Source organism: Saccoglossus kowalevskii, chromosome 22 (genome assembly GCF_978046115.1).
Source record: "Saccoglossus kowalevskii chromosome 22, keSacKowa6.1, whole genome shotgun sequence".
NCBI classification, from domain to species: Eukaryota; Metazoa; Hemichordata; class Enteropneusta; family Harrimaniidae; genus Saccoglossus; species Saccoglossus kowalevskii.
The window spans coordinates 13,281,672-13,293,803 of NC_140662.1; the positions used below are offsets into that span (position 1 = coordinate 13,281,672).

Here is a 12,132-nt window from a genome sequence, read left to right on the forward strand (position 1 = left end):
GTTACAATGCTAGTATATTACTTTCCATCAAGACATTTTGGATAACATTGTCAGTGCATACCCTGGTGGTTTGAAACATTGTGACAAATAAACTAAAGTTAAAGACAGAAGAGTTCCGAGAACAACAATTTATTCTGATCAACTTCTGATTCTGACATCGAATCGGCATCATTCTTTTTTTCTAAAAGTATTTAAATTGTCATGATGAGTCCAGATTAAACTATAGGACATCCACAAAAGGCTAACTTTTGCAAATTCAGCAAAGATCTGTTCTTTTGTTTATTTGTCTTGTTATTTGGACATTTGTCATTGTTATCACTATATTCACTCCAATTCACTGGAACATTATGTAGATATCACCATCAAACTTAGAGTGACTTTATGTCCCTGATTTCATGTTTACAATGATACATATACGGGAATGAAAACATAATTAACATGACATACAAGTTGACCTTTTTTGGTAGATGAAATTAACTGAATATATAAAACATTTTGTTGGACCTTTGGATGAGTTGTAGAATTTAATTTGCCTTTGTATCGTGTTAGGAGTATTCGAGTATGGGGCGAGGAGCTTTTCCTTTTCACTTATTGAAAAGCATGAGTATTACTTTAAATCATTTTTGAGCGAAAGGCTAAGCAATCTCTTATGATGATCATTAGGATATATGAATGTTTATCTATACATTTTTCAACATATCTTATTCAATGAGTGCACTGATTTTATTCTGAGGCCATGAACATTGTTTTTTCTAGGATTTATGACTAGTTAACCTGGGAAAGAAACACACAATATTCTGTCAACATTCGCGCCAAACAAATGTGCGGGTTTACTTTTTTCCCGTATTCTACCACTGCAAAGTGTTCTTGGTTGGCGCATTGATGTACCAATGCAATTTGCATAATATTTCATCAAAAAAACAAATAGTCGCATGATTTTGGGAAAAAAATCTGAGCAGATCTGTTGTGAGATCGAATGTCGTCATTATTCTATATTGTACTGTGCTATTTTGAGATACGTTATAATGTGGCGGGTTGTTTGTCAGCAATTGTTATTATTTTGATATTTAGATGCGGCTAGTTTTTCAAAAGTAATTTTTGACAATTTGTATTTTGTAAATCGTTTGCCCCAGATTAAACTATAGGATACCCACAAAAGGCAAACTTTTGCAAATTCAGCAATGATTTGCTCTTATGTTTACTTTGTCTGGCTATTTGGACATTTGTAATTGTTATCACTATATTCACTCCAATTCGATCAAAAATTAGGCAATCATTATTTCCTCTTAGTATGTATAATATTGTAACTTGTAACCTTGAGGTTTACGCCCATGGTATTGCAATGTGCGACAACTGCTGGACATCAATTCCCGATACTAAATTACCGTCAGACATGTTATAATTCAATATGTCTATGCTAAGGACAACAATATAAAATGTCAAAAGACACCGGTATATATACATCCCGGTAGTCAGCTGCATATTTAAAGATAGCGGAGTAAGTGTGGTTGGGTACAAACAAAGGAAGCTAGAAGAAATATTTAAGACAACTGAGAAACTTTGATTTCCATTTGAAAAAAAGATGATTTTTCAGAGAAAATGAACTGAAATAGAAATAGTACGTGTGTATTACGTGTTTAATGTGTCAATAGCAACTGCATCTTTTACATACACTGAGCGTCATGAAATATGCCAATAAGACCATTATATTACATTTTTCTACCCTTAGCTAAAACTTACATTTTGTTTCTCAAAATTATTTTTTTATAACACCATTCAGAATTAAACGTCTAACAGTCAATTTTAACAAGACTGTACGTATAACAAGCAACATTTGTGTAAATACTTTTTGTTTGTATCTATTAATACAACATTCTTAAATCTTTCTGGTATTTTTATCTCGCTTCTTGATCTACTCACTGAAATACTATCTTTCTCACACGCCTCTATATTTCAGTGAAAAATTGGAAATAGACCCCTGTGTTGAGTTATTGTAACAAGTGTTTTAGACTCTTCATCTAAAATAATTAATTGCCAGCATCGGACAAATCATGTTTTGTAAATCTTTCACCACCTGCCAGTTGTGACATCAAATACTCGAAAGGAGGAATAGGATATTGTTCAACAGATGATGCTTTGTTGTATATCCACCAGAATTTGAATTGCTAGACTTCCCAAGTAGTTGATCGGATAGGCAGTGCCCAAAAACATTGTCATATATTATGGTTGGGTATCACTGCTCGCTCCTTCTGATTCAGTCATGTGATCGGCAGCCTTAAATCGCTTAAGCTTTTCACATGCAACTTTAATGTGTCCACTTCTCTTATAATAGTGAAAAATTTCATTTTAAAATTTGCAAACATTTTGTAGATGCTTTTTATTAGTGCCCACATTTCTTTTCCGATATGGTGCTTGCTTGCCAGGCTTTCGTTTCTATTTTTACGTCTTGAACGCATTCACACTGCCAGAAGGAGGAATATAGTCTACATAGCTCATGCCATGTCACCCATGGTGCTGTGTAGTAATAAATGAACACCGTAAATCATGAATATATTTTTCATCTGAGGCAAACGATGTGGGACTTACTGTTTAAAAACTAGATGCATATAATAAGCAAAATAATAAAAATTTCTGGTAAACAAGCCGCAAAGGATTTTGTTAAATGTATCTTTAAATAGTACAGTACAGTACTGTACAGAATAGTGATAATCCCTAGGCTGGCGGTACAGGAAAAATGCATTTAGATATGAAATTTCATTTTTTCAACTTTATATATAGCACACAACGTCTTTGTTCCTGATTGAACATTTCAAAATTCTATTGTGACACGTAATAAACCAGGTTTAAATTCTTTACAAACATATTTTCTTACTTTAACAGTTTAATTTGCATACAAATTTCATAATTAATGTTGATTGATTGCTGGAGTTTAACAGTAATATGCAAATCATGTTTCGGGAAGACCAGTTTTGTTTTCTGTGTACTTCATTTCACAAACACTTATCAATTATTTCCTTACGAGCACGGCAAAACTGTTTTATCCATCATTGTAGCAACTTTCATAAATTATTATAATAGAATAAAAGCTGCAGTTTTGTTTCCTACCAATAGCAATCTGTGTTACATAGAGCGGATTTGCTATGCTATCCCATGGTGTTGCCTAATAATAAATCACTCAACAGAATCCTTCGACAGGTAAGCATTCAAATATATTTCATGTAGATGTGTTCCTAGATGACAACTTTTGTTAATTAACTGTGCACCTGCCTGTTAACCTCTTATATTATTCGGTATTATTCACAATTTTCTATTGTAGACGTAGTGTAATATTACATAACAGAATCACATCCCTGTGATGAATAATCACAATATGGTCCAAATAGTGCTCATAATAGTCGTCAAGGCTCACTCAGTTTCTGAACAGTCACAGTTTCCGGACATTTGAATTTTGGGTTGTTTTTCCATCTTCGATAGTTTTAAGTAATAGATTTAACGTGGGCACTATGATATAGGGCTTGTTGGGAATACAATTTTAATTTGAACATTATTTTGACATTTATCGTAAATTGTCATTATATACCTCTATATATTGTTCACCAGAATCAGATTTGGGTGGAAAATACATAATATTATCATTACTCTTGAAAAAATAGGCGTATGTGAATATAAACATAATAACAACCCGTCAAATCAATTAGTTAAACATGTCTCAAAATAAAACAGTAGAGTAAAGGCTAGTAAAAATTCCATACTACTATAATTCGATTGTGAACCACAAATAAAAAATGCTTCTGGCGAGTTGTTTTGTTTTTTGCTGAAATATTATACAGATTTTACAGGTTACACCAATCCGCATACCGAGTGTACTATGCAGCAGTGGAATAAGTAAAAACATAGACCTGCGCATGTGGACTGAATTTATTCGTCCGGTCACAGCCTAATTAGTGATAAATCCCATGGAAAGCAATATTCATGAACCTCAGAATAAAATCAGTTTTATTATGAGATAAAATATGTTGGGAAATAATATAAATACCATACATATTTTCCTAATGATCACGATAAGAAACTACATAGCTCATTTAGCAAGAATTTTTTAAAGTGATACTCAAGTAATTTCAAGAAGTGAAAGGAAAGATTGCTCGCTCCATACTCGAATACTCCTGACACAATAGAAAGAAAACTAAGTTCTGCAGTTGATCAGAATTTCCAACAAGAAGTTATCTATATTTAGCATTTTTGTTCTATCAAATTGGGCCAACATGTATGTTATGTTAATTATGTCTTCTTTTCTGTATAAGTATTATTTTATTCTGGTATGCAGGGACTCTTATTCATACATCGTGCCATTGTCCAATATGAAGAAACTAGTGTTGATTCTGATCATGTTACTTATTGTGACTTCGTTTATTGATAATGGTGGTACCACTCGTCGACAACGATTATTGAACAAAAAACACCTCACGTAAGTTCCTGTAATTGTCCATGCAGTAAATACCAAAAAAATGGTCGAATAAATCTAAACTGCAAAAAACACTATCATGCCATGGTTTTACATATTAATTAAATGTCGCATGACAAAAGCACATTATTTAGTAAATTCATTGAATCTAAGTGTCATGTTAACACGAATTCGTCAAATTAATTTTACAAATGTAAGAATACAAGGGTGTAAAAAAGTTACCTAAAACAGCACACCTACCTGTATTAAACAATTCCTAGTGTACTTAAATTTAGAGGTTGAACAGATAATTTTAATCTGAGATTGTTGGTAGAATTTGATTGTACATACTATAATATAAATATAATTCGTCACTATCAATTAATACCTTTACTTTCAGTGACAACATACAAGAAGTCGTGGATTTGGAAGAAAGGGTAAAAGAATTACAAGGTCGAGAAAGCGGATGATACTATCTCAATCAAGAAATGGAAACACCATGTTGCTGTTGGCTTATACATACTATCTTGTTTAGATGGTAGATTATGTCAATAAAAATATGGCCTTATAACTTGCATATCATGTTATGACTTTTTATAGTGGGATTGCGTTTTGGGAATGTTTTGATATATGCTAATATGCCACACCCTCTATAGAAGCGTTTCTCTAAAGAAGGAGGTTGTCAGTAAAACTGTTTAAATATGTTTAGCTATGTTTGGTTGTGTAGCTGTGGTTATACATTACACCACATAAACCATGATGAAAACCTCAGAGAAAATATATGTAAAAGAGGAGAGTTTCGGTAGAGGGTGCTATATATAGGGCAGTTGTTTGACATGTGTTTAGAGTGAATGCACAATTGTGGTTTAAATTCCACGAAGGTTACAATGCTAGTATATTACTTTCCATCAAGACATTTTGGATAACATTGTCAGTGCATACCCTGGTGGTTTGAAACATTGTGACAAATAAACTAAAGTTAAAGACAGAAGAGTTCCGAGAACAACAATTTATTCTGATCAACTTCTGATTCTGACATCGAATCGGCATCATTCTTTTTTTCTAAAAGTATTTAAATTGTCATGATGAGTCCAGATTAAACTATAGGACATCCACAAAAGGCTAACTTTTGCAAATTCAGCAAAGATCTGTTCTTATGTTACTTTGTCCGGCTATTTGTCATTGTTATCACTATATTCACTTCAATTCAATGAACAATATGTAGATATCAGCATCAAACGTAGAGTGACTTTATGTCCCTGATTTCATGTTTACAATGATACATATACGGGAATGAAGACATAATTGACATGACATACATGTTTGGTAGATGAAATAAACTGAATATAGACAACTTTTTGTTGGACCTTCGGATGAGTTGTAGAACTTAATTTGCCCTTGTATCGTGTTAGGAGTATTCGAGTATGGGGCGAGAAGCTTTTTTCTTTTCACTTGTTGAAAAGCATGAGTATTACTTTAAAACATTTTTGAGCGAAAGGCTAAGCAATCTCTTATGATGATTATAAGATCATGTATGTTTATCAATTAATTCTTAAACATATCTTATGATTGCACTGCTTTTATTCTGAGGCCATGAACATTGTTTATTCTGGGATTTATGACCCGGAAACGAACACACAATATTCGGTCAACATTGGCGCCAAACATATGTTCGGGTTTACTTTTTTCACTTATTCTACCACAGCAAAGTGCACTTGGTTGGTGCATTGATGTACCAGTGCAATTTGCATACTATTTCAGCAAAAAATAAATAGTTGCCTGATTTTTGGAAAAAAATCTGACCAGAAGCATCTGTTGTGAGGTCGAATGTCGTCATTATTCTATACTGTATTGTGCTATTTTGAGATACGTTATAATGTGACGGGTTGTTTGTCAGCAATTGTTATTATTTTGATATTTAGATGCGCCTAGTTTTTTCAAAAATAATTTTTGACAATTTGTATTTTGTAAGTCGTTTGCCCCAGGTGAACAATATATGCATGATTTATACAGATTTATCTGCATTAATAGGCCTATGTGAATGCATGATTATATTAAAAAACTGGAACCAGTTCAGTGGAGTGTGTGTATCACAACATAACAAAAGGATGTTTTATAATGACAAATACCGATAAATTACGAATAATCACTATACTGCAAGATATATGTTGAATCTAACTGCTGCAATAAAATCGAACGTAAATGACGCAATGTGAAATGTAATTTACCATAAAACTGCGACTATCCAAAAACTGAATAAGCTCTGATGATTATTTACAATGCTGTTTGCCCATGTTGTGTTATCCATCACAGTGATGAGATTTTGTTATGTGATATTACACTAAGTTTACAATAGTAATTTACAAATAATGCAAAGTATACTATAGACCGACAAATGCACATTTATTTAACAGTTATCATCTAGGAATAACTTTACGGAATGAATGTTTTAGTGCTTACCTGTCGAAGGGTTGTGTCGAGTGGATTTATTATTACACAGCACCATGGGATAGCATACCAGATCGTCGGTATGTAGCACGGATTGCTATTGGTTGAATAGGAAAGTGCAGCTTTAACAGAATTGTATGAAAGTTGCCATGATCGATGAAACAACTTTATATGACAATTTGTGCTTATGATTGATTTTTATCAGTCAGCCTTAGTGCTAAATCAATAGGATAAATAGAAAATTTCAATAGAGTAGCCAAGGTGTTAAAATGGATTAAGTACTGGCAAATCAAATTCTGCTAAGTTATAATCTAGCGCATATAACATGTAAAAACACAAAAAAATCCTTCGAGATTTCACGTTTTCCTCGTAAAGGAGTGTTGGCTGTTCTTTCTCTGGACTTCCTCCCCGCGTGTAGTACCAACATTCCTGTCATGCTCTCACTTCGATTGCGCTTGTCAAGCTATACACGGGCTACAATACTCATTTCGTGTTGTGCATATTCATATCCATTTGTTTTCAACTGCCTTTGGCCAAGTTTTAACAAAATTTTGTTGATGCTTGTCTTTATCATTTGTCGAGCACGTCCACTAAGCATATGAACATCAATGCGCAACTGCAGCAAATCAGTTATGCAAGTTGATAAAAATAGCTGACTTTTAACTGTCACGTGCATCCTTCTTGTCCGTCATTTCTAGAGCATGCCTAGGTAAATTTTTGGTGCGTCACAAGTCGTAATACATGTGAATATCGCTTTGTTTAATTTTGTTGACCTTCAACTGACAGCCGATAACTGCCCAAAAAAATCAACATTATACATCTGTCACAGTAACGCCATAAGTTACAGCGTGATGTAACTTGAGGTATTTTACGGGCTATTTTTATCCTACCGTATTAGGAAATGCGAATTTCAAATATGGAATGATTACGCGCTTAATCGTCCTCTATTAATAAAAACAAACATGGCTACCACCATGGTTTGGCCGGACTCCATACCAAAAATGTTGCTGACTCAGTTCTGAATATGTTGGATTCCGGCAATCCCATGATGTATCCTTGGAAAGAAAAGATACCCTGACATAGATTTATTGCACTGTTACATATAAATTAAAGTGTTGGGATGATGGTGTGTAATACTATTTATGTAACAAAACCATAGATCGACTGGATTTTGTTTGTAGCTATCTCGATCTTACCCACATAAATTGTTTGGTTGTGAACGTTTGACACACATTCAACTGGCGTACAGGAAATAATAAAATATATAGGAAACAATTACTGATATTTATTATATATGGAGCAACCATCATGAATGCAGCTTGAAACGTAACATAGAGCAAGTTGAGAAACGGATTATTTACGAAATATCATACTTTCATAGCCAAACTATTCACTTGGGGTAACTTTGAGACAACCGAAAAAAATAATGCAGTCGACGTTTTTGTGTGAAAAAATCTATTGCATACGATCACCTCATTACAATAAGAACCTAAATTATCGTTCAATTGCAAGACTGTCGTCAATTATCTCCTTACGAGCACGGCAAAACTGTTTTATCCATCATTGTAGCAACTTTCATAAATCATTATAATAGAATACAAGTTGCAGTTTTGTTTCCTACCAATAGCAATCTGTGTTACATAGAGCGGATTTGCTATGCTATCCCATGGTGTTGTCTAATAATAAATCAACTCAACAGAATCCTTCGACAGGTAAGCATTAAAATATATTTCATGTAGATGTTTTCCTAGATGACAACTTTTGTTCATTAAATGTGCACCTGCCTGGTAACCTCTTAGTTTATTCGGCATTATTCACAATTTTCTATTGTAGACGTAGTGTAATATTACATAACAGAATCACATCCCTGTGATGGCTAATCACAATATGGTCAAATAGTGTTCTAAATAGCCGTCAAGGCTCACTCAGTTTCTGAACAGTCACAGTTTCCGGACATTTGAATTTTGGGTTGTCTTCTCCATCTTCGATAGTTTTAAAGTGCCTGTGCAATGCTCACCCTCACGTTTCCCATTTTAGATCTGCGTCCCACTGAAATGGGCAGTTATTGATTTTTTGCTGAAAATGATTACTCGTATCCAAGTAAATTTGGGATATTTCTCGTGTTGTAGCCACGCCCACCTATCCTGAAACAGTCGACTGTTTCCGGTTTTCCGACTCTCGCCGAAAGTGCGCCACCAAATGCCAAAATGTGAGAGAAAGTCATACCCCTGAGCCGTAATAACACTGCTTTTTCAGTATACTTTTAAACGATATACATTTTTCGGTCGGCATTTTTTCCTTTTTTTTTCTATTTTTTTTTTTTTTTTTTGAGAGAGAAACTTTTTAGATGTTGTGTTATGGGCAGTTGCAGTGAAACGTATAGTCATAGTGTAAGTATTTACACGTTTCTAATCGATCCGAAAGTGCGACATCAGTGGACGAAAGCCACTTAACCTCAGCTTCTTTTTTTTGGAAAAACTGTCCTCGTCCATGAAAAAAACATCCAGGTTTAAAGAGAAACGCCGACAACATAAACCTGGCGCAACACTTTTGAAAGAAATAGATTCCGGACCATGATCACCGAGGCGGATTTCAGAAGAGAGAGAGAGACGGCAAGTGTTTCAAATGAGTTGACATTTTTTGCGATCCTGATTATCGTTTTATAGAGACCATTTAGTCCCTGTTAAGAAAAGAGTAGCAATAATTTTGACAGTGACACGAAAACGAAGCGTCGGACAAACAGGAAATTACACAGCCCTTACACACTGCTAATTGTTTTCATTTTCGAAGGCTAAACGTTTCTGAGTTGTTTGGTGATTGGTGTTGAATGTCGAATTCACACCTCTATTCTTTTTTTACCTCCATGCTTGCAGCTTGATCTGCGTAATAATTTATGAAATAAGAATCCGCGCTTGGTCAATGTGTTTCCACTAAATAAAGTTTTAATATGATGTTATAATTATGACAATCACGCCATGGATCACGCTAACTCGAATCCACTCTGAATTTATCTCTATGTGTGTCGATCTCGATTATGTTGTTATCGAATTGAACGCCGCTTTTAACGCACTTGCCCTCGTCGTGACCCGACACGTTAACCTACTTCAACAAAATTTCAATTTATTTCCACACGGCTGTCATTTATTTAGTAACTGTGATTTGTCATTTTTTAGTTATTTAATAGTGATCACTATAGTCTAATGTTTAGAATGTCAAAATATGTTTGCTTTTATTTTAATTTTGAAAGTTTTACGATCGATGAAATAAAACAGAGTAGTGACCTGCCTAGTAACCTATTTTGTCTAGCCACAGTGTACAAACGTGTTCCTGTGACCAGCTACACCAGAGCGGACATATTTCGCATCTAACTCAACTGCATGCAACAAAAAATGATATTATGTGTTCATTATGGTCCATTCCTCCTCGACGAACAAGTACATATAAGTGAAAATTTAGTCAAAGACGAGAAAACTGCACAAGAAATTTGCCTTATTTACACGTATCGGCAACGCAAGCTGCCATGCGACTTTCCCTTCTGACGTCACAAGGGGAATTTCTGTATGCAAGTAAGAAGCCAATGAGGAGCCTCGTTTTAAAATACACAAAAATAAAGTTGCCGTAGATTGAGTTTAAAACACATTTTTTCATTTAAAAAAATAATTCATGCTTAAAAACTTAAAAATTAAAAATATTTATGTATCAATGGATAATTTTAGGCATGAAAATAGCAGCCATTTCACAGGCACTTTAAGTAATAGATTTAACCTGGGCACTATGATATAAGGCTTGTTGGGAAAAAATTTTTAATTTGAACATTATTTTGTCACTTATCGTAAATTGTCATTATATATCTTTATATATTGTTCACCAGAATCAGATTTGGGACGAAAATACATAATATTGTCATTACTCTTGAAAAACTAGGCGCATGTGAATATAAAAAATAATAACAACCCTTCAATTTAATTAGTTAAACATATCTCAAAATAAAACAGTACAGTATAGGCTAGTAAAAACTTCATACTACTCGATTGACGACATTGTGAATCACAAATAAAAAATGCTTCCGGCGATTTGTTTTGTTTTCTGCTTAACTATTATACAGATTTTACACGTTACATCAATCCGCATACCGAGTGTACTATGCAGCGGTGGAATAAGTAAAAAAATAGATCTGCGCATGTTGACTGAATTCATTCGTTCGGTCACAGCCTAACTAGTGATAAAACCCATGGAAAGCAATATTCATGAACCTCATAATAAAATCAGTTCAATCATGAGATAAAATATGTTGGGAAATAATATAAATACCATAGATATTTTCCTAATGATCACGATAAGAAACTACATAGCTCATTTAGCAAGAATTTTTTAAAGTTATACTCAAGTAATATCAAGATAATGGTGGTAAGTTCTGCAGTTGATCAGAATTTCCAACAAGAAGTTATCTATATTTAGCATTTTTGTTCTATCAAATTGGGCCAACATGTATGTTATGTTAATTATGTCTTCTTTTCCGTATAAGTATTATTTTATTCTGGTATGCAGGGACTCTTATTCATACATCGTGCCATTGTCCAATATGAAGAAACTAGTGTTGATTCTGATCATGTTACTTATTGTGACTTCGTTTATTGATAATGGTGGTACCACTCGTCGACAACGATTATTGAACAAAAAACACCTCACGTAAGTTCCTGTAATTGTCCATGCAGTAAATACCAAAAAAATGGTCGAATAAATCTAAACCTCAAAAAACACTATCATGCCGTGGTTTTACATATTAATTAAATGTCGCATGACAAAATTACATTATTTAGTAAATTCATTGAATCTAAGTGTCATGTTAACACGAATTGGTCAAATTAAGTTTACAAATGTAAGAGTACAAGTGTGTGAAAAAATCACACAAAACAGCACACCTACCTGTATTAAACAATTCCTAGTGTACTTAAATTTAGAGGTTGAACAGATAATTTTAATCTGAGATTGTTGGTAGAATTTGATTGTACATACTATAATATAAATATAATTCGTCACTATCAATTAATACCTTTACTTTCAGTGACAACATACAAGAAGTCGTGGATTTGGAAGAAATGATAAACGAATTACAAGGTCGAGAAAGCGGATGATACTATTTCAATCAAGAAAAGGAAAAAACATGTTGCTGTTGGCTTATACTATCTTGTTTAGATGGTAGATTATGTCAATAAAAATATGGCCTTATAAGTTGCATATCA

At 33.7% G+C, this 12,132-nt stretch overlaps 1 protein-coding gene and 1 long non-coding RNA gene across 2 annotated transcripts; both read left to right on the plus strand.

Moving 5' to 3' along the window:
- Nucleotides 1–2,908: 2,908 nt before the first annotated feature.
- Nucleotides 2,909–5,018, plus strand: LOC146729021 (uncharacterized). The gene is made up of 3 exons (XM_085495756.1): nt 2,909–3,195; nt 4,325–4,465; nt 4,842–5,018. The coding sequence occupies exons 1-3, from the start codon at nt 2,909–2,911 to the stop codon at nt 4,909–4,911; spliced, it is 498 nt and encodes a 165-aa protein (XP_085351882.1). The 3' UTR covers nt 4,912–5,018.
- Nucleotides 5,019–8,581: 3,563 nt separating this feature from the next.
- On the plus strand, nt 8,582–12,132 carry LOC146729022 (uncharacterized). Its single transcript, XR_014928268.1, has 3 exons — nt 8,582–8,601; nt 11,438–11,578; nt 11,955–12,132. It is a non-coding gene; the product is annotated as an uncharacterized LOC146729022 (long non-coding RNA).